The sequence below is a fragment of the Crocuta crocuta genome, unplaced genomic scaffold, assembly GCF_008692635.1.
Source record: "Crocuta crocuta isolate KB4526 unplaced genomic scaffold, BGI_CrCroc_1.0 scaffold45, whole genome shotgun sequence".
Taxonomy (NCBI): Eukaryota; Metazoa; Chordata; class Mammalia; order Carnivora; family Hyaenidae; genus Crocuta; species Crocuta crocuta.
The window spans coordinates 2956441-2980505 of NW_027530544.1; the positions used below are offsets into that span (position 1 = coordinate 2956441).

At 40.9% G+C, this 24065-nt stretch overlaps 1 protein-coding gene across 2 annotated transcripts in view; it reads left to right on the forward strand.

Annotated features, from left to right (window-relative positions):
* LOC144234340 (kalirin) overlaps positions 1 to 24065 on the forward strand; it is a 479489-nt gene that overhangs the window by 422797 nt on the left and 32627 nt on the right. For both annotated transcript variants that reach the window (XM_077767624.1, XM_077767625.1), the window contains exons 26-28: positions 13387 to 13456; positions 15820 to 15909; positions 21912 to 22004. In XM_077767624.1, the coding sequence (XP_077623750.1) occupies positions 13387 to 13456; positions 15820 to 15909; positions 21912 to 22004 (253 nt within the window). The remainder of the gene's footprint in view (positions 1 to 13386; positions 13457 to 15819; positions 15910 to 21911; positions 22005 to 24065) is intronic.

Sequence of the window (24065 nt, forward strand, 5' to 3'; positions counted from 1 at the left end):
AAAAAAAAAAAAAAAAAAAAAAGTATCACCTTTCTATCCACCCCAACAGCCACTTTACCTCTTGTAAGATTGCTTAACAATCTTGTTAGATGGTTGGATCATTTCCAAGACCATAGCAACTTGGAAGCAGTAAATAAGACTCAAGAACTTGAGTAAGTAGTTTGATATTATCAGCATAGAGTAAAAGAAGACAGGTAAACTCCAAAAAAAAAAAAAAAAAGGAAAAAGGAAAAAGAACCTCCGAAATCATAGTGGTCAAGGGCTACTCAGTATTGATTCCAGTGTTTCTCTGTCCCCATTTAGAGCCCTGCACAGACACTGTATTATAGTAGAGCATAATAACTGATATTAGTAATAATGCTGAATCATTAGTATATTCTACATTAAAAGAAAAAAATTCTGCATATAGAAAGCTCTCCACCTCCCAAAAATTAATGTTTTAATTTATTCACCATTTAGGGAACATCCAAGAAAATCAAGCTGTGTATTAATTCTCTACAGGATCTCGAGGCTAAGGCTTTTCTCTTCTCATAATGTGTGCTTTCTCTTTATGCCATACACATGTTGATAAATTGAAAAAAGCACAACACCTCTAAAATCTCTAATAAATAAGAGAGGAAATGGCAATTAAGGCAACTTCGAAAATGCGAGAAATGTGAACTCCATAAAAGACCATGTCTTTTACTGCATAAGCCTGGCACATAGTACACTTTAAGTAAATATTTTTTGGATGGATAGATGGATGGATGGATGGACAGATGGACTCACAGACTAAAAATAGAATTACAGTTTTCAGACTAATGGCTAATGCTATTTCAGTCACAATTCAGTCTTTCATTGTGAAAGTCTCAAGATAGGGAAAACTATTAGGTATGATTTTTTTTTCCTCATCACTACCAGAGCCTTAACAATTATAACCTTAGTAGCAAAAAATTGAATATCTGAATGAAGGAATTTCCTGGAGGCTTCTTTTTATAATTTTTACTTTTTTTATTTGTGTGTAGTTGACACATTAGAATCAGATGTACACCATGGTGACTTGACGAGTTTAGGTGTTATGCTGTGCTCCCAATGAGCATAGCTGCCATCTGTCACCATACAACACAATTACAGGGTCATGGACCATGTTCCCTATGCTGTGCCTTTCATTCCTGTGACTTACACATTCCACAACTGGAGACGTGTATCTCCCACTTCCTTTCACCCATTTTGCCCATCTTCCCCATGACCCTCTGTCTGGCCGCCATCATTTTCTTCTCTATATTCATAGGTCTGATTTTGCTTTTTGTTTGTTTGTTTATTTGGGTTTTTTAAGAGTCTACATATGAGTGAAACCATATGGCATTTGGCTTTCTCAGTCTGACTTATTTCATTTAGCATAATACCCTCTAGGTCCATCCATGTTGTTACAAATGGCAAGGTCTCATCCTTTTTTACAACTGTGTAATATTTCAGTGTGTGTGTACCACATCTTCCTTAACCATTCACCTGTAGATGGACACTTAGGTCATTTCCTTATCTTGGCTATTGTAAATAACGGTACAATAAGCATAGGGTGCATATATATTTTCAAGTTAGTGTTTTTGTTTCCTTTGGGTAAAAATGTAGTAGAATTATTGGATCATGAGGTATTCTATTCTTAGTTTTTTGAGGAACCTCCATACAGTTTTCCATATTGACTGCACCAATTTACATTCCCACCAACAGAGCACAGGGTCCCTTTTTCTCCACATCCTCTGCAATGCTTGTTATTTCTTGTCTTTCTATTTTAGCCATTTTGAGAAGAGTAAGGTGAAAGAATTGTGGTTTTGATTTGCATTTCCCTGATGATCAGTGATGTTAATCACATTTTCATGTTGTGTGTTAGCCATCTGTATGTCTTCTTTGGAAAATGTCTATTCAGGTCCTCTGCTTATTTTTTTTATTGTATTGTTTAGGGGATTTTTGGTGTTGAGTTGTATAAATTATTTATATATTTTGGATACTAACTTCCTGGGAACTTCTTAATGGGAGGACCATACAATGGTCCAAACACCTGTTTGCTTTTCAGGAATACTTATGAAATGATTACTTTTTAACCTGAAAAATCCAAAGGTTCTTTTTAACCCCAAATGTTTGCATCTTTACAAAGTTCTGGTTAAATGCCATCTAACAACAAACACATTCCTCTCATTTCTAGAGTACAGGTCAGGTTATCTGTGTATACTCAAGAGTGAGGGAAGGGGGGAGGGAGGAAGGGAGGGAGAAAAGAAGATTGGGAAGCAGAGAGATTGAGCCTGACACTACCTGAATGATACAGTCAGCTGAGTTACTAGGAAATTATTACCTAGACCAAGGGTGATATGGAGAATATGTTAAATTTTTTTAGCTTGTTACTAGTGATCTTTCAAATGGTGTCACTTTGAAAACTGACAACCAAGATTAGTTGTTTATGTGTGTGTTATCATTCTCAAGGATCTTTGTATATATAGATATTGAACAGAGAAATTCTCAAGGACCAAAATTTCTATGAAGAACAACAATTCAATGTAAGCAGTGGTTTTAGAGAAATTGGAGGTTTAAGATGAGTGATACTTAGTTTTTACCCTCTGCTCTCCCCTTTTTCTTCTGTTGTATTTTGCTAAGCATTGCAGGAGCACTCAGATAAGATAGTATATTCCATAAATAGAGCCCCAAATAGTAATGGGTTTTTTAAAAGTTTATTCATTTATTTTAAGACAGAGAGAAAGATAGAGAACATGAGCAGGGGAAGGACAGAGAGAGAAAGGGAGGAAAAGAATCCCAAGTAGGCTCTGCACTGTTAGTGGTCACCCAGCATGGGGCTCAAAATTAAGAACTGTGAGATCATGACCTAAGCCCAAAACCAAGAGTCAGGCACTTAACTGACAGCCACCCAGGTGCCCCACCCCCCCAAGTAATGGTTTTATTTTTTTTAATGCAGTCTCCCCACTTTGACCACCCTACAATTTGTAATTTAAAAAATTTATTTATTTTCAACCTGCCCTTATTAGATTTTCAGCTTTTGTAAGTAAGGACAACAGTTAAAAATGCTTATCACCTTCAGTTATATCTGAACTTTACTTTTTAGTTATTTTTATATTATTTGTATGTAAGTCTGAGTAATAACATTAAAAAAATATTTTTGCATGTTTATTTTTGAGAGAGAGAGAGACAGAGTACAATTGGGGAAGGGGAGGAGAGAGAGACACACAATCTGAAACAGGCTCCAGGCTCTGAGCTATCAGCACAGAGCCCGATGCAGGGCTGGAACTCATTAACCGTGAGATCATCACCTGAGCTGAAGTTGGATGCTTAACCAACTGAGCCCCCACACACCCCAGAATAATAACATTTTTATGAAATCTCTGCTGTCAGGGCTCAGAGGGTCTTCCTCACCATCAAGTAAAACTATCTCCATTAACAGAAAAGGACATTGAGACCCAGAGAGAAGCCAGTGACTTACCCAGGGTGGACACCCTCTCCCCCTTTAAAGATTAGGCATAGATCCCAGGGTTTGGCTTCCCATGTCAGTGCTCCCTCCCCTTTCCCTCCTCCATAGACCACCAGCCAGGATTGCCAGAGCTGGTTGGTTTGATTCACATCTAACCAGCTGCTATGCAGATCCCCACATTTGAGGAACACTTCAACCCATCTTCCACACAGGTATGTCACCAAGGTCCCACAGTCTTATGATAATTACCTGAAATAGGTCATTTTCCAGCAAGAGTTGGAAAGGCAAGTGGAAGACTGACAACCAGGGCCACATATCCCTCCCGTACCCTTCTTCCCCGCAGGCTTGGCCAGAAACTTAGATCTGGCCCTGGTCATTACCCAGTGCAGTCCCAGCCTAGTATTCCTGGGCTCACGGCTGAGGGAAAAGGGCCTGAGCTATGTGAGGCTAAGTTGGGAACACTGGCGAGGCCAGGGTCAGCTACCAGGGTACCAGGTGGCCAAGGTCAGCCAGCAGCAGAGGGTGGTGTGCAGCATCCGGGGAAGAGCTGGGGGAAGCAATGGGAAATAGCAGTGAACCACTGGCCCAGGCCCACAGTTCCATCATCTTCCCAGAGTTCTCGCACCAGCCCTGTGCTAGTTGAGAGGTGGAGGTGTGGTACCCAGTGATCAGTCAAACCCAGGCTCTGCCCCCTGAGTTCTGGAAATTATTGGGTGATCGGGGTGGAGGGAAGCACAAATGAAGTTAAAAGGAGCAAAGAAAATAGCTTCGGTTAGAAAAATAGGAAAGGCTTCACAGAGGGGAGAGTATTTCACTTTGGATTTAAGTAGCTGGTAGGATTTCTACATCCAGGGATGGCTCCCTTAATGATGGAGGAAAGCTTGAAAAAGGGCTTGCTAAGGGAGGAAAGTGGTGAAGTCTAGCAAGGGGACTGGGAGGGGCAAGAGGGAGGAGTTTGTGAGTCAAGTTTCAACCCCGGGGGGGAAGGGTGGGGCGAGGTCCCAGGGTCAGGCCCCTAGTTCCACTGTCTTGTCACTGTGAGATTGAGGCAGAGGAAGGGAGAGGTGGAAGTAGTTCCTAGTTCAGAAATGGCATTGGCCAGGGTTGGGAGGGACAAAAAAAGGTGGTGGGGAGAGAAGGATTAAATACTTAGATAGAGGAGAAGCTAGAGGGAGCGGGGAAGTGGTTGAGTAACAAGGAGAAGGAGAGGGAAACAAGGGAGAGAGGAGAGGGAAGCAGTAGTCAGGGAAGTTAGAGAGAGGAGACAGAGGGAAGTTAGGGGAGTTGGGGGAAAGAGAGATGGATAAAAACCTAGACCTCCCTAGAGCTACAATTCTATTTCTTTTTTTTTTTANAGGATAACACCCTCAAGGTCCATCCATGTTGCTACACATGGCCAGATTTCATTGTTTCTCATTGCCATGTAGTATTCCATGGTATAGATAAACCACATCTTCTTGATCCATTTGTCCATTGATGGACACTTAGGCTCTTTCCATGTTTTAGCTATACAATTCTATTTCTGAACGGAACATCAACAAGGTGTTCATGATCCAAAGAAAAAGTTTATACATTATGTCCTGATATGTACATGCTTATATATAATAAGGAAATTAAGTTTGTCAAAATAACACCCTACGTCTGGTGCACTCTGATATTCTAGGTTAGGTTCTGTTTCTCCTTCTCCTTATTTAATGCTGGTTTCCACCCACTAAATTAATACAGCCCCTGGAAACACCGTGGGCCCATCTGCAGCTACAAGGCGAGGAGTTGGCTCCACCCAGTGGTGAGAGAAAGAATGTGCAGCTTACAGCAGTGTCCGCAGGGCCACCAGGCCACCTCCTCCTTTGCCTCCTCCTTTGCCTCATCCCATCCCTTCCCGACACACACACACATCCTTGCTTAAAATATGCCAGCCTTCTATGCTGCATCCCTCCTCCAAATACCCTTGTAATCAATTTTATCTCATTTGTAAAAATCAGAGAATTACAAAATATAAAAGCCTAGGGGAAAAAAACCTTTAAAGATAATCTAGTTCTGTTCTCCTCCCTTGTTTTATAGAAACTGGACCTTACAAAAGTTTGTGACCCTGCCCAAGCCTGTTGGTAGCACAGCGAAGATTCCAGGTCTAAATCACTCCCTATGAAACCAGACTGTCATTATAAATAAATAAATAAATAGCACCGTCGTTTTCTTAATATTCAAATGTCAGGGAAAGAGGAAGGGAAGGCCTGCTGTGGTTTTTCTTGGACCCTAAACCCACACCCTAAGGGATAGCTAACTGCAGGCCCTACACAAGCCATCAGGGGAGCCCATAAAAATTCCCCTGTGGTTTTATTGTTGGGGTTTGTTTTTTCAGTCAGCTGTCGACATTGGTGCTGGTTATGGATATTGGGGCACACCCAAAGCAAGACAAAGTATAACCATTTATTTGAATGTGTCAAAGTCATGTTCATTTTAGTTGTGCACATTCACCGTTGAGCATCCATGAGCAGCACATTAATGGATATGGATAACATTAAATGTGAGGTTAATCTTTTATGCTTATTTTAACATTAAAATAAGTTATAAATCTATGCAAATACTTTTTGGCTCATCTGATCACACAAGTTAAACAAGATTAGGAAGCTTTAGCAAAACCTATTCAACAGGTAGCAGTTTAGCAAGGTAAACTGCTTCGTCGTGAGGTGGGAGCCTGAGGGCGGGAAATGTGCTGAGGAGAAGCCCAGCCCTGCACACCTCTTTCATTTCTAATCTAACCTGAAGTTCCTGGTGTGTAATCAAGGAACAGAGAAGAGTGGCTCACATGGCTTATCCCAGGTGATCAAACCTGACTGAAACACTCCCCTGAATAATCCCACACTTTCTCTGGACTGCACATGGCTCCTTATTGGTTTAATAGCTGTCCCAGTATGCTAATCAGATGTCCTAGCCCCTGTAATCTTTGGCCTCTGTACTAGACCCTGAATCTATCTGGTCACTGATGGATTCTTTAGAAATGATGTCTAGCCATATCAGATAAAGGGTTAATATCCAGAATCTATAAGGAACTCACCAAACTACATGCCCGAAAAACANAAAAGTGAAATGCTGTCTAGCTCCAGTAACCCAGCCCTGCTTTGATAAGGAGGCAATGTCCTGGACTTCCTGCAAAGAAGTGAGCCTGAGAGCTTTCTCCTCACCCTCCCTCCCTCCAGCTTTATTTATTTATGTATCCTCATTGTTCTTCTCCTCCTTGCCACAGCCTCTACTTTCATTCCCCTTCTGTCATTCTAACAAGTACACTTGCATGAGAGTCATTCATGCACACACACGTATGTACACACACATCATCATCAGAAATGTAACCCTTTAAGTGCAGACCTCACCCTTAATATAAAGGTCTGTCTGAGGGACCACACTGTGATACCTTCACTGAAGGATACACTTCTCTGGAATCACTGAGACCATAGGCCAAATTTACCTTTGGAGAAAATAACAGAATCAGAATGACTCAAGGTACATTTGGAATGGTGCTGTTTCCACAGTACTTCATCACAAACCATCTGAAAGTTTTTCTATCAACAATTGCTAGGGATTTTATTTCCCAAGATTCTTTACAAAGCCAGAGGGAAGCATTTTCCTCAGAAAATAACTGCACAATACATTGCATCATGGTAATTTAATAAAGTAATGACTTGGCTCAGATCTTGACATTTCTTTAAAAGTTGTATTCATTTCAGAAAGAAACCCGGACATTCACACAAACACTTAAACTACTTGCTTTGCTTGTTCTCTGATGATTTATTACATATAATTATTGAAATGGTGAGGACAAAGATGTGGCACTAGAAGGTGGATTATTCTATCATTTGTGAAGAGTGTTGTGACCTCTTATGCTTAATTTAAGCTCATCATGTCCACTTGAAGCAGACAGAATGATATTGATAAGAGTTACATAATCTATCATTTTCATAAGCTTTAAAGAACAAAATAGAGTTTAATATTGCCACGTGCCTTCAACAATCACGTTGAGATGATAGTGAATGTCTTACTCAGACTTATGAATTGATATGCCCAGCACAAGGTAGTTTTTCTGGTTCTTAGATTATTTTTATTAAAAAATTAAGTCATACGGAGTCAATATAGAATTTGCCAACTGAAATCGGCGGCAGCTGCCATAAAATGCTGGTCTATGGATTGGATGCAGTAGAATTACTCAGGGAGCTTTTCTGAATAATTCAAAAGCTCACATCCTAACCCCAGAGGGAGGTGCACGGCTAGGTGTTGGGACCACGAACTAGGGGTTTCCAGAGTGTTCCTTGAGACAAAGTCTGATACTGCCCCCAAAAGAGTTCCACTTGCAAAGAAGTTTGGGAAGCACTACACACTATTTACTTCAGAAACTTAGAATGTACCTCATCGTTTTATACGATGTTGGAAGCCCTCCAGTAAAGAAACCAGCTTAGAAACATTTCCCAAACTTAAATGATAGGAAACCTTGGAATCCAATTTTTATAACACCCAATCAAGATTTTCCCAGGATATTTTCTAGTGAAAGGTAATCTAGTATTGATTTTCCAACACAAGCTCCCCTAAGGGAGTCTCCAGGAATGGGGAGGAGTGTGCCAATATATGTTTTTCAGAGTAGGAGTTTAAGATTGGGAAACAATGGCCCTAAAAAACTAGTATTTATTTAGTGTCTACTATATGTTAGGCACTGGGTTTGTTTCTTTAACCACATGGATTTATTAAATTTTCACAACAACCCCACAAGGTTGTAGTTCAAAGATGAGAAAAATGAGGCTTTGGAAGACACATATACCCCAACTGTGAGTAAGTGAACTCTGGTACTTTAACTTGTGCTTGGCTCTGAGAGGAAAGGAAAGTGAGAGACAGGATCAGTAGATGGGTGGGCTAGTGGCGGCTGGTGCTAAAACCTTCATTTTCCAGAAAGACATTAACTATACAAATAATATTCTAGACATGTAATTCATTTTATAGTTCTTTCATTTCTTCAGAATTTTCAAACTGAGCATTCTCTCATAGGCTTTTGATAGTTGCTATCACAAAAAGTCATGGTATTGCTTGATTTAGATTATCAGGATTTCAAAGAAAATTCCTAGTACTATCTTTAGCATCTAGATCATGGATCAGTTCTGTTGGTAAAATTACCACTGTTTTCTTAAATTTAACTTTAACTGACCAGGTCACTGACCTTTATGTTGTAAGTCAAGGCAAGAAGGAAAGTCTCCCTGAATTGTATCCTGTGTGGAATGTCATGATCTGGCTGTTATATCATTTATTTGATCACCCTAAAGAAGGGCCTAAGTACCGTGGGAGTAAGAACTTAGGGGACTGGAGTGAGATCCCAAGAGTGGGGAGGAAGAGGTTTTCCACAAGCTGAGAGAGTTTATCCCAGCTGCCTGGGGCCCTTGGATTACCCACTTCTCCCCTCTGTCTCTTCTTCCAGGACCTCTCTCTTTCTGGGACCTTCCGGGACCTTTGTCTTTCTTTAAAGCAACTCATTTTCTTTCACCAGTTCTTGTCCTAGAATTTCCATCAGATTTCCTCCCTGGTCACCAAGCCATTCCATCCCCACCCAGGCCCTGTTTAGTCCATCATGGCACAGAGCTGGATTTCCAATCATTGTCTTCACTGAGATTCATCGTGAAGATTTTTATGAGCAATGTCCGTGTAAAGAATAGCTTAACACCTCTAGAAAACTCCTTAGAAAGATGTTGTACATTATATTCTTTAGTGTTTCTCGTAGAGAAGGACCACATAAGAAATGTCTTTTAGAATTCAGTGATGACATAATATGGTGGGGAACCAGAATGCTTCTCTTGTAGCAAAAAAGCAGATGCTTCCTTTTTGGCCTGGAAAAAAAGTTTGAGCCTCAATTACAGCATTATATATTTTTTTCCTATTTATGTTTTAGAAGTCATATTAAATACATATATGTCACCTGCAGTTTTTCTAAAAGTATCAGTTGGGGCATCAATTGTTAAGCGTCTGACTCTTGATTTCCACTCAGGTCGTGATCTCACAGTTCGTGAGGTTGAACCCCATGTCAGGCTCTGTACTAGCAGTGAAGGGCCTGCTTGAGATTCTCTGTCTCCCTCTCCCTCTGCCCCTCCCCTGCTCACTCTCTGTCTCTCTCTTTAAATGAATAAATAATCGTTAAAACAAGTATCAGTAAATATGATACTTTATCGATTTTTGATCACCGCATATTTGTATTTGGAAAGCCCAAATTGCACCATAATTACTGCTGTTCCATGATTCAAATCAGGATGCTCTAAAATTCACATGTTAGGGGAAGGATGATTATCCTCAAGTGGGTATTGCTAAGAATCCCTAGAAAATTTAAGTGTCTTTTCCTTATTATTATAGCAGTGCTCATTTATTATAGAAAATTTTGCATTGCAGGTGGACAAAAAATTGTATCATATGTGATCCCACCAATCATTATCAGCATCTTGGCCTTCCGAATATGACTAACACTAAAAACAACATGTTTTTCTGTCATGGAGGGAGAAACACAAGTAACAGATACTGCCAGAATGCTTGGGCAATCGGAGCTAGACAGAATAGGTTAAATCAATACAATTTATTTTTTCCAATGGTGGAAATAAGTAGTGGAATGATTCAGAACTGCTTTATATCTTTTAATTTAATTTTGAATTAATTTTAAAATTCAAAATTAAATTTTAAAATATAGATTGAGAATTGAACCTACCACTATCTTTGCCCTATTCCTTCAGCTGGTTTCCTATGGTAATGACCTTTTTTTTCATTTTGAAATTTATTTTATTTAAATTTTAGTTAGCTTACAGTGCAATATTGGTTTCAGGAATGATTCATCACTCCCTACAACACCCAGTGCTCATCACAACTAGTGCCCTCCTTAGTACCCCTCACCCATCTAGCCCATCTCCCACCCATCTCCCCTCCAGCAACCTCAGTTTGTGAAAATAAAAACCTCTTTTGTGGTTTGTTTCCCTCTCTTCTCTTCCCCCAACACGCCCCCCCCCCGCTTCCCATATGTTCATCTGTTTGTTTCTTAAATTCCACATATGAGTGAAAGCATATGGTATTTATCTTTCTCTAATTGACTTATTTTGCTTAGCATAATACATTCTACCTCCATCCATGTCATTGCAATTGGCAAGATTTCATTCTTTTTGATGGCTGAGTAATGTTCCATTGTATGTATATGTATACCCATGTGCGCGTGCACACACACACACACACACACACATACACACACATCTTCTATATCCATTCATGAGTTGCTGGACATTTGGGTTCTCTCCATAGTTTGGCTATTATTGATAATGCTGCTATAAACATTGAGGTGCATGTACCCCTTCGAATCTGTACTTTTGTATCCTTTGGCTAAATACCTAATAGTGTGATTGCTAGACTGTAGGATAGTTCTATTTTTAGTTTCTTGAGAAACCATCATACTGTTCTTCAGAGTGGCTGTACCAGTTTGCATTCCCACCAGCAGTGCAAGAGGGTTCCCCTTTCTCCACATCAGTATCTGTTGTTTCCTGTGTTTATTTTAGCCATTTTGACAGATAATGAGGTGATATCTCATCGTCTTTTTGATTTGTATTTCCCCGATGATGAATGCTGTTGAGCATCATCTTTTTGATTTGTATTTCCCCGATGATGAATGCTGTTGAGCATCTTTTCATATGTCTGTTAGCCATCTGGATATCTTCTTTGGAAAAGTGTCTATTCATGTCTTCTGCCCATTTCTTAACTGGGTTGTTTGTTTTTTTGGCATTGAGTTTGATAAGTTCTTTATAGATTTTGGATACTATCCCTTTATCAGATATGTTGTTGGTAAATATTTTCTCCCATTCCATGGGCTGCCTTTTAGTTTTGTTGATTGTTTCTTTCCCTGAGCAAAAGCTTTTTAGCTTGATGAAGTCCCAGTAATTCATGTTTGATAACCTTTTTTTAAAAGAAATGATCATATCAAATTATGATTGACATGTAAAAAGCTGTACATATGTAATATATACAATTTGATGAGTTTAGAGATAAGTGTATACCCATGAAGCTATCACCATCATCAAGGCCATGAACATATCCATCACCTCCCAAAGTTTCCTCCCCCTATGATGATGATGATGATGATGATGATGATGATGATGAAAGAACACTTAATGTAAGATCTACCCTCTTAGCAAACTTTNTTATGATGATGATGATGATGATGATGATGAAAGAACACTTAATGTAAGATCTACCCTCTTAGCAAACTTTAAGCGTACAATACAGTATTGTTAGCCATAGGTACTATGCTTATAGTGGATCTTACAACTTACCTTTCATAACTGACCTTGGACTGTTTGACCATTAATTTTTTAGGTTGGAAATAAGAGTACATATTCCCTACTTAGACAAAAGGTGGCATATTATATACATTTTTCCACACCTTACTTTTTACACTTAACAGCCTACCCTGGATACCTTTCATGTGAAAACATGGAAAGCCTTGTCATTTTTGTTGTAACTGTGTACTGTCCAGTTCTGTGGATATCCAGGTTACTTAGTCACCTATAATCCACCTTTTAATATTATGAACAGTAACACAATAAATACACACGTTTACATCATCTTCTACATAAGTAAATTAAAATATATAGGAAATTTTCCAGGATAAAAGCTGCAGAAGTAAAAGATAAGTATACATTTTTTTAATTTTGGTAGATATTGTCAAATTGTCCTTTGAAAAGATTGCCTCTTCCATTTCCATCAGTAAGTTTCCTCACAGCATCATAATTATTTTTTATTTTAAAACCTTTGTGTGATTTCTATTTTTTAAATATTTATTTATCTAGAGAGAGAGAGAGAGAGAGAGAGAGACAGAGCAGGGGAGGAGTAGAGAGAGAGAGGGAGATAGAGAATCCCAAACACTCGAACAAACTCACAAACCATGAGATCATGACTTGAGCAGAAATCAAGAGTCGGACACNTTTTTTAAATATTTATCTAGAGAGAGAGAGAGAGACAGAGCAGGGGAGGAGTAGAGAGAGAGAGGGAGATAGAGAATCCCAAACACTCGAACAAACTCACAAACCATGAGATCATGACTTGAGCAGAAATCAAGAGTCGGACACTTAACCGACTGAGCCACCCAGGTGCCCTAAAAACCCCTGTGTGGTTTGGAAAAAAAAAAAAATCCACTCTGGTGATGCTGGCTCATTAGAGCTTATATTCTCTGAGCCCAAACCAATTGTTTAATATATTAGCTTGAAATTCGTATAGTCAACCCTTCATTATTTATTCACACATAAAAGAGACACACCATAGATATCCACAAAAACAGATAATTTCCTAGTAATTCAATTGAGCTTTGAAATATATTGTGACTTATTCCCCATTGAATTTTCTTTCCTAATGATGTCTGCATTAGGAAACATTAACTCATAGCATTTAGCACAAAGTGCCTGCTGATAGAAGAAGAAAGCCAAGAATTGGGAAGAAATGACTGTAGGATTCAAAATGTTTCCACTATATCTCTGGGATCATAGATGATCTTTATTTAATTGTTTCTGATATCTGTATTTATAAATTTTTAAATGTTACCATGTGTTCAGATAACTTGTATTAAAAAATAGATTCATGGTTACAGTTAAAATGAAAGTTCCAACCCAAGTATAATATTTAATTTCTTTTCAATCTGAGAAATGTAAATCCCTAAGGGAAGCAATACAGTTTTAAGTAGCACTAATTAATCAATTAATATAAATTATAATGAAAACAGTTCTAATATATTTCAAACTACACCTCACCATGTATCAGTTAGAGAATGGAGAAGCCATGTGTAAATAATGGAGAGCTTATGGGATTGTGATGGCCTCAGCCTAATCATCTGGGTGAGGAAGGAGACACTATGCAGGGATGTCTGATCTAGCCTTTCTCTCCCCTTGCAGCATCTTCCTCAAAGAGCTGGAGAAGTATGAGCAGCTGCCTGAGGATGTGGGACACTGCTTTGTTACCTGGGTAACTGACCTGAAATGCTTCTTCTCCCACTGTGCCATCCTTTCCAGAGTGCAGATGGTGTCAGATGCCATCACTGTTTGGTGCCTAACCTGGTTGGTGTCTCTGACATTAGGACCAAGGACTCTAGAGAGTGGGCACAAGTAGATCTGAGAGGAGCAGACCATCCCTGAGGAGCAGAGTCCTCCTTGGGAAAAGTCCTTAGACATTGTATCCAAGCTCCACATTGAATTCTCCAGGAACTTTCTAAAACTGAGACTTCAGGAGAGTGGAACAAGACCACCATCCATGATAGAGGAACCCTCCAGTTCTAGCCATTGGTTTTGGGTTTTTTTGTTTTTACAGGATAAGGATTAGGGTAAAATTAGACCTTTAGGAATCCATCAAACCATCGGTTACCTTTTCTTCCCTAATAGAGAAGAACAGATTCCATGGGTATCCATCTTAGTTCTGACCTACAAACTTAGTGTCTAGTCATTTTCTTTCCTGGTGCTGTTGTCATGGGACAAGTAAATGGGCTGAATGCACCAGGTTCTAATTCTATAAATGGAAACATTAGTCTCCATTAGCATCTGGGCCATGTTATTCTGAGCTCAGGTTCATGATAGGAATGCAGACATCTCCGGGGAACTCTACCTGTGATACTAAGTGCAACTAAACATGGAAATCCTTCCCCAGGGTCAGGAGTTCTATTTTAAATGATCTCCTTATAATTTCCACTCAAAATGGGCTACTTTTCAAATGTCTTCATGATTCAGATAGTTTATGCTCTCAACAATCTATAGAATAGATAGGGCTATGGTTATGCTGTATATTTTATACATGGAAATAATTCAGATGCCCTAGGAAGTTGACTAGTCCACTGACATGTAATAAATAGATAGCATGGCCAGTTCCACAGGTTGAGACCTGAGTTGTCTTCTTTACATGAAAACTTAACGTTTGCTTCCTGGCATACTCTCATTTCTTAAGGAAGTCTCAGACTTTTTGTTAATTTATTTTCTACCTCTAAATACATTAGCCTGTGCACAGTTCACATTAATGCTGATCAACAATTTATGATTCCTTGCACAGCCAATGTAGAGAAAAAAAACAAGTGAAGGGATTTTTTTCCACATCTTGTTTCATACAATTTGTGGATCTGCCTAACAATCAACCATAAGTAGAATTTATCAGTATACCCTAGGGATGATAAATGCCTCCCAGGTAGTATAAAACCCTAAAGTTGGTCTCAGAAAACCTCTGATAGATAATTGCATAAAATAGGCACATTTTGCCAAGAATTATCCCAAGGTGACTTTGATAAGTCTCATAATCTTCACATATGAGGGTAGAAAGAAAGAGTTGTTTCAGTGTACGGAAAGGCAGTGGTTATGACCAAGAAGCATGAATTCAGCTTGCCTGGGCTCTACCACTTTCTAACTGTGGGAAGTGAAAGTTACTTAATCAACCTATGCCACAGTTTTCACATCTGTAAAATGGGGATGCTGATAGTAGAACTCACTGCATAGTGTTCTCAGGAGGATCAGATGAGTTAATATATAAGAGAAGCATCGAGAATAGTGCTTGCATGAGAGACCTGTTTTACTTAACCCATATCTGGGCTGCTGGCTCAGAAGAGGCCATCCCAGGTGTTCAGTAGGCAGCAATGCTGGCAGCATTTCACAAACGGGAAAACGACTTGGTGGCCAAAACACACACACCTTTCCCAGTAGCAGGGACTAACCAAGAGGGTACCAAGAGAAACAAGAAATGAATTTTCGCCAAGCTACAAGATTGTTGGCTTGAAGTGGCAATCTGGTTGTGACTCATTCTTCAGGCCTTTCCCCACAGGGTCACCTTGCTGTCCTTTCCCCCATCACTGCTTCTGGGAAATTGGAGATGATGGCATAGTCACTTGGCATGGCCTACAAACTACCCCCAATGGAGACGTTTGGAATAAAGGCAGATCTTCCTCTGAGATCACACTTCATTTTCATTCTTTGACTTTTTGTTTTTAGAGCAAATGCTGCCATTTTTCAAGATGGGAAGCACAATTGTAGGTAATCCATAAAAGGGATAACATCTAAACAAATTGTTTCTGACTTCGAAATACATTATGTGAATTGGGTTTTCTAATTCTCTCTAGCATAGACTAGTATTAAAATAAGCTCACTTTCAGCAAGCTTTCTCCACCTGCACATAGGAAAAAAGCATCCCAAAGTTCATTAGGGAAACATGGGCCAGATAAGCCCAGAACACTTGCCACAGATAATTCTGTGCCACATAGTATCCTAACTGCCCAACCCCCCTGGGTCCTTCCGGCACAGTCAACAGAAGGGAACAACTAACGGATGCTTATCTGTTATTGTCTTTGTTCTTTTTAGGCAGACAAATTTCAGATGTACGTCACCTACTGTAAAAACAAGCCCGATTCCAACCAGCTGATCCTGGAGCATGCAGGCACCTTCTTTGATGTAAGCCATGATTTTCCATTCTTGAGTCATTGAGGAGTGGGTGGGTGGAAATGTTTCTCTACTTTGGGATAATGGGTTTTTATCCTTTATTCGTCTTTTTAATTTGCCCACCCAAACCTCTGTCTCAGGAGTAAAGATGGAGGAAAACAAAAGCAGTGCTTGTCTTTTGTTTTAACCCACCCCATCTCAAGTGGCGTGATTTTAGACAAGGCACCATCTGTGTCTCAACACCAAACTGGGCTAGCCACAATCTCGTGTGCAGAGGAGACCCAACTATATAACACATGTGTTCATTCAGATGTTTCACTTCTACTTCACACACAGCTCCCTCAAATGCAGGGGTTCTCAGAGTGTGGTCCTCAGACCAGCCACATCAGCATCACCTGAGAACTTGTTAGAAAGGCATATTTTGGACCACCTCCCTAGATCTGTTGAATCAGAATCTCCAAGGCTATAGCCCAACAATCTGAGTTTTAAGAAGCCACTCAAGTTTGAGAAGCACTCCTCACATGCAATTGTTTCAACCTTAACTACCCATTTGAATTACCTGGGAGGCTTTGAAAAATACTGATTCCTGCATCCCAGCCCTGTGATTCTAGTAAGATTGGGTTGGGTTTGGCCTGGACTGTGAGAGTTTTAGCACAGCCAGTGCTGATCACTTGGGCTGTAAGGAAAGCCAAGCAAAGTTGGTGCTGATGTTTCTTGTCCAGTCCCTTGCTTCAGAATGAGAATGCATTCCTGTTAGTAAATGATGGCATAAGTCTACATAGTGCTGGGCCCCAGAGAGTGACCTGTTGGCTATAAAGTGAACAGCATCAACTGGGTCAATGCAGGATGTAAGGGAAGAACAAGGAGTGAAAAAACTAAGGGGGGAAGGGAAGTTCACTGAGACTGTAGCAGTGATGGCCATTATGGTAGTTCTATCAGAAATGACAACGACTTAAAATTCAGGACTTTTCCTTAGTCTGTTTTTGCCTGCCTGCTTTCATTTCTCCCATAAATATTTGAGTGTTTACTATAGGGAACACGGAGTTCTAGGCACCTTCGGGAATACAGACATTTAAACATTCCCATATTAGGTTTACAAAATGAATCTCTGAGCATCTTTCTAGCCTGATGCTGCCAAAGCAGAAATGATTCCACAAGTGTCTTGTTGCTCAGTAGAGGAACGGTCCTTGAATGGGAGAAAGCAGACAAGAAAAAACGTACATGACTTTTTAAAATGAAGCGTTGTTATACAAATGGTCCTGAACGTCCCAAACTGGAATTTTTGAGGTTAGATTTGATAAAACAGAAAATCCAAGAAAAGTACTCCTTTAACTTGGTGTCTGCATTTATTGGATATCATATTGGATGTTTTCTACCACTCTTACCTCTGTTAATAATGTATTTTCCTTAACATGTTTCTGATCGATTATTCATAAGCAGTATCCAGAAGGGTCTTTGTGAAGTTTTAAGTGCATTGTGTCCTGTTTTCCACTTAGCATTTTTCTGGACATTTGTGCCCTGTGCTCTGAGCCTGCCTGAGACTCCTCCACTTCCTCCTCTTTGCTCACAGTGCTCTCTCTGCTTTACCTCTCTGTGTGTAAAATGCAGGTGCACACACAGAGTCACTCTTCAGAATTCCTTCTATCCTTCAAAAGTCAAATGTTTCCCGCATGAATCCTTCCCCTTCCCTATGCATGTGTTACACTTAGTATCTCTCTTACAGTGTTTGTAACAATTTGCCTTTTGTCAAGTTATCAATGCACCTTCCTATTACACACAGCTCACACCTCTGAGCCCCTTGAGGCTGACTGGTGATTTGCCTGGCTCATTTTGTACACATCAGTATTTTCCTTTAGTCCTATATTCATCCTACCCCTGTTTCTAGCCAATTTCTAGACTTTGACTAGTAAGTTAGATAACCTCCAAATTTTACACCTTATCCCCACCCCCCATTTCCAACCTATTGTCTGATGGGCCTCTACTTTAGTTGGGAAAGCCACTGGAATCCAGGAAAACAGTCCACAAGGTAGAAGTTCCTGGAGCTCAGCATAGAGATGGGGAGGGAGAGCAATAACCTCTCCTGATTGTTCCCAGAGCTTTCCAGAACCCATAATATTTGTAACTGTTTTCCATTTCATCAGAGAGTGTTCCCTAAGTTCTACACTTAGAAAATACNCAGAATGAGAATCCATTCCTGTTAGTAAATGATGGCATAAGTCTACATAGTGTTAGGCCCCAGAGAGTGACCTGTTGGCTATAAAGTGAACAGCATCAACTGGGTCAATGCAGGATGTAANTCTGCTTTGGGGGCACCTGGGTGGCTATGTCGGTTAAGCATCCGACTTCGGCTCAGGTCATGATCTTGCAGTTAGTGAGTTTGAGCCCTGCATCAGGCTCTGTGCTGACAGCTCAGAGCCTGGAGCCTGCTTCGGATTCTGTGTCTCCCCTTCTCTCTGCCCCTCCCCCACTCACACTGTCTGTCTCTCTCTCAAAAATAAATAAACATTAAAAAAAAAAGAAAATATCTGCTTCAGGCCCTCATTCTATAAAAGAGATAAGCCCTTAAGAAGGCCGTCTTTTAGTATCCGTTCTTGTAAAGAATGCACAGATCATTGAAGGTCCAGAAAGGGGCACNCCTGCTTTGGGGGCACCTGGGTGGCTATGTCGGTTAAGCATCCAGCTTCGGCTCAGGTCATGATCTTGCAGTTAGTGAGTTTGAGCCCTGCATCAGGCTCTGTGCTGACAGCTCAGAGCCTGGAGCCTGCTTCGGATTCTGTGTCTCCCCTTCTCTCTGCCCCTCCCCCACTCACACTGTCTGTCTCTCTCTCAAAAATAAATAAACATTAAAAAAAAAAGAAAATATCTGCTTCAGGCCCTCATTCTATAAAAGAGATAAGCCCTTAAGAAGGCCGTCTTTTAGTATCCGTTCTTGTAAAGAATGCACAGATCATTGAAGGTCCAGAAAGGGGCACACATTCACATGATCCAGAATTTTCTACTTCAGATGTGAGAGCTGGGAGGCTGTGATGTTCGATTCTATGTTGGTTAGTAAGCATGCTGAGGCAGACCTAGCCCCTGGAGGCGGCGCCTTCCTCCCTTCCTTGCTGCCCCGCATGCAGCTTTCCCAGCGCTGGCAGAGGACTGTCAAAGGGGCGCTACTGCCTGTGCTCCCTTGCCAACGCCCCCAAGTAAACTCACGATGTTCCTTTGCCCAGAGTCAGGCTGCCAGCTCTTTTGCCCATCGCCTTTAGACAAGTCCAGCTAGAGCTCCACACCTCTAGTCAAGAGGCACATGAGTGAGAAAGTTGCTACTTTCTGGGGGTAGTTGGCAGGAATGTGATAGTGTTTTTTATTCCCTCTTCTTCTCCTTCCTCCATGGCCACATAGCAAGTCNAGTCAGGCTGCCAGCTCTTTTGCCCATCGCCTTTGGACAAGTCCAGCTAGAGCTCCACACCTCTAGTCAAGAGGCACATGAGTGAGAAAGTTGCTACTTTCTGGGGGTAGTTGGCAGGAATGTGATAGTGTTTTTTATTCCCTCTTCTTCTCCTTCCTCCATGGCCACATAGCAAGTCCTCTTTTGCATAACTTTAAGTGTTTCCTGGGGCTCCTGGGTGGCTCAGTTGGGTAAGTGTCTGACTTTGGCTCAGGTCATGATCTCATGGCTCATGAGTTCAAGCCCCACATCAGGCTCTCTACTGTCAGCGCAGAGCCTAGAACCTGCTTCAGATCCTCTGTCCCCCTCTCTCTGCCCCTACCCTGCTCACACTCACTCCCTCAGAAATAAATAACATTAAATAAATAAATAAAGTGTTTCCTGTATTCTTCCCAGTGCTTTGTTCTTACTACCCCTAGCTTAGGGCAAGCCCATAGTACATACCTAGAGATATAGATGTGTATATAACTATAGCTAAAGATTATACATATATTTAAAGTGAACAATTTAATGGTTTTAGTATATTCACAGATATGCGCTACCATCTCCACAGTCAATTTTAGAACATTTTCATCACCTCAGAAAGCAACCCTACTCCCTTTAGCCATCACCTCCACCTCAGCCTCCCACCTACCCTTAGTGCTAAGCAGCCAAGGATATAATTTCTATTGCTATAGATTCACCTATTCTGGACATTTCACAAAAATGGAATCATATAATTTGTGTTCTTTTGTGACTGAATTTTTCACTTAGCATAATGTTTTCAAGGGTCTGTCTGTGTTATAGCATGTATCAGGACCGCATTCCTCTTTATGGCCAAATAATATCCTGTTGCATGGACATACTACATTATATATTTCCATTGATTAATTGATGGACGTTTGGGTTGTATCCACTTTTTCACTGTTATTAACAATACTGCTATATACATACATAAACAGTGTATGGAAGCTTTTGTATGGGTATATATTTTCATTTCTCTCGGGTATATACCTAGGAGTAGAATTGCTGGATCACATGGTAACTCTGTGTTACAACACTTGGTATTTTTCAACAACCTTCTAACTGGCTTCTCTGTCTCTTTCTGAACCTCCACCCCATATGTTGCTATTAGGCTAAATATTGCTCTCTCTGAAACATTGCTTTCACCATGTTTTTCTCCTATTTAAGGTCTACAGTACTTTACCATTGAGAAGCTCACACCAAATCCTAATTTTTTTTNCAACAACCTTCTAACTGGTTTCTCTGTCTCTATTTCTGAACCTCCACCCCATATGTTGCTATTAGGCTAAATATTGCTCTCTCTGAAACATTGCTTTCACCATGTTTTTCTCCTATTTAAGGTCTACAGTACTTTACCATTGAGAAGCTCACACCAAATCCTAATTTTTTTTATCTAGCTCAAACCTATCAGTGGCCTAAATATATCTTGCTTATCTGACTATTTTTTATTTTTCTCTGGACTCCAGGTGTGCATCCTCTATGCCATTCTGCATGGTCCTCATTATCATCTAAATACCCAAGGATTATTTCCTGTGCATTTTTTATATGTTTTCCATTTATAGAATGCCAGCTTTGCACTTCCCCACCCCCCACCTATCCTCTAAACCTCAGCTGAAGTCTTTATCTCTACTAAACCGTCCACCACTCCTGCCTGGGCCCAGCCATTGCTCTCTGTTCTCACAGGGAATACCGTCCATCTCCTTTGTTGCTATTTACGTGTGTGAGTATTCTCAGCTCCCTTCGGTGTAAGGTTCTTGAGGCAAGGGGACTACATGGACCCCTCACTTACCTTCACAGCACCTACACCTTGGGGCATGGAAGGTCATTTTGGAGGCAAGATAGAGAATGGTCTAAAATGAGAGGCTAGAGGCACAAACAGCAGCTGGAGGTCATGGTTGTAGCCTGGGTATTAATGGCATGGAGAGGAAAGACTTGTCACCAGGGATAACACAAGGAAAACAATGAGTCCATGGTTATCCAGGCAAGAGACCTAAATGAGGGAGGTGCCATTGATCACAGTGAAGAAGTTGTAAGGAATATAGTGGTGATTCTAGGTTGGGATGGGTCTAAGTTGAAGAGAGAAAGGATGGTAAAGGAGATGTGCCCTTGTGCTGTTTTAAGGAGACTGAGGGAGATAAAGACTCAGGAGCCATCGGCATAGAAATCCGAGCCCAGCTCCCTTTATTCTCTTCATCCCACTAGATCCCTGTGATTGCCTCTGCTCTGGGTTTATTTTTCCTTTTGCTTCTGCTTCACCACCTCTCCTTTACTCTTCTGCCTATTATTATCTCCTCACTCTCTTTTTCCACTTTTTTCCTTTCCCATTTTTTTTTTTACAAGTTTCATTTCTGACACACAAATCTACTTTCTCTCCGAAAAGCTTCTCTCCTTTCGCCATCTCTCCTTTTATCTGTGTATTCGTCTTGGTCTCTCTTGTTTCTCTTCCCATCAGAGAACAGTTCCTCATAATTGTCTACCCTTTTCCGTTTCCTCTCTTCTCACCCTGCCAACTTCCTCCCAAAACACACACATACACATACCCTTTTGTGTGTCATGGTGCCTGTTTTCATCCCTGTAGGAGATACAGCAACGGCACGGTCTGGCCAACTCCATCTCTTCCTACCTAATCAAGCCCGTCCAGAGGATCACCAAGTACCAGCTGCTCCTGAAGGTACCTCCCCTCCCCTCTGGGTCACCCTCTCCTGCACTACTGACCAGGTCCAGGGAGCCCCAGCTTTGCCAAGGATGGGAAAGCTTCCATCTCAAGACCTTTCCTCCATCAAGAGCAAAACTTCACAGGTGAACCTACATTGGCTTCACTGGCTCCCAGACTATATGGCCTGTCCTGTGAAACTAGGTGTTTATTTGCTGGGGGACAGAGGAGAAATGAGAGCAGGAACAAGTTGTGACTGCTTTCATACCTGCCCACCACTGCACAATTCAGAGTAGTTAGCACCCCAGACAGTGGCTGACACTTAAGGCCTCATTTTCTCTTCCTTCCCCTGGGACAGATTCCTCCTGGTGGCCCCTCCTTCTGATAGGATCAGGGGTCAAGGGGACACTGTCAGTCTACATAGGCAGTGGAGGCCCAGGGTGGCATCTACCACTACCTTAATCTCTGTGTTTTTCAAGCCTATGAGGTTTTTGAAGGAAAACACTCAAAGAGTGCATATTAAAACACAAGGGTGCTCTTGTGTCTGGAGGATCTCATATGTTAGGTAGGGGTTCTTTGGAGCCAGGCAACAGATTTGGATTTTTTCCAAAATATTTTCTTTAAAATTCAAATAATCAAATTATGTAAAATAGTAAGAAATTTGGGCTGATTCTTCAGAGAAGGATACACTGGCAGTGTGAAGATATGACATTTCCCCCACAGAAAGCCTGGGAAATCGATATTAAAAGCAGTTATATAACCCCTATGTATATTAATTCTCAAGGTATAAGGGTAGAGTTTTCCCTGAGTTTGAATATTTGGCTGGTTGCTCCTCAAATGCAAAGGATAAAGGGAGAGTGAGCAGCATGTTAGAAGTAGGAGAGCTCCAGAGAAAATCTGCTGAAATTCAACTGTGAAGAGATGCTTGCAGAATCCCACATCTTCTAGCTTCACTAAAACTGAAAACAGAAACCAGTTTCAAATCTAGGTTTCTGGTCACACTGTAGCATGCCCACTCACAGCCCCTGGGGTCTCCCTGCTTAGCAGGTGTGGTTCCATGATGAGAAGAGCAAGGGCCCCATGAGCCCATGCCCTGGACCTCTTCCTCACTGTGGATCAGCTCAGGGACGAGCACCACCCTTCCCCTTCTGCCTCCGCCTTCAAACCTTCTCTTTCCTTGTCTCCAAGAAGAGACATTTTGGGCTTTGCTTCCAGACACTCAAGTCATCCAGCCCTGCAGAAATGGCTTAGAGAGTTACAATGCGGCATCATGCCCTTGGCCTTTATTGAGAACTCATGTGAGAAGTAACAATGTGCAGAACATCTTGGCTGTTTTGGCAGAATTGCTTTTGAAGATGTCACCTTTGGTTTTTAAAGTTCTTTATATAAAGACTTACAGAAATTCTCATAAGATCTCAGAGTGGGTTGTGGGCATTCTCTCCTAAATAATTGGTGTACTCTCCACCTTTAAATCACACGAGCTTTTAGCTCCTTCTTTGCCATTGACTCTCAGATAATTAGCATTGAGCTTTGTTATGACACGTGTGCTACAACTCTACTCCTACTGTATTGTTACCGGTTTCTCCTTAGCCCAGATTTCTGTGCGTAATTATCTTCTCCTTCCCTATCCCATTCAATGTTTAATCCTTTAAAGTGATTTTTCTTGTACGAGAAGATTTTTTAAAATTCATTTTTGTGGTTATTGAATTTAAGTATCCCAAAGCTTTTCAGGAATTGGCGGGGTTGTGAATTAAAAAGTAAAACAAAACAAGACAGAAACTCACCCATTCACACTTGCCAATGCCTTAAATCAAGTAAGATCCAGTTCAGGGCACCTGGGTGGCTCAGTTGGTTAAGCATCAGATTTCGGCTCAGGTCTTGAGGGTTTACCTCATGAGTTAGAGCCTCGTGTCAGACTCTGTGCTGACAGCTCAGAGCCTGTAGCCTGCTTCGGATTCTGTGTCCCCCTTTCTCTCTGCTGCTCCCCTACACATGCTCTGTCTCTCTCTTCTTCAAAAAATAAACAATAAAAAACTTTTAAAAAAAGTAACATCAGTTCTAAGAGAAATATAGCTTTCC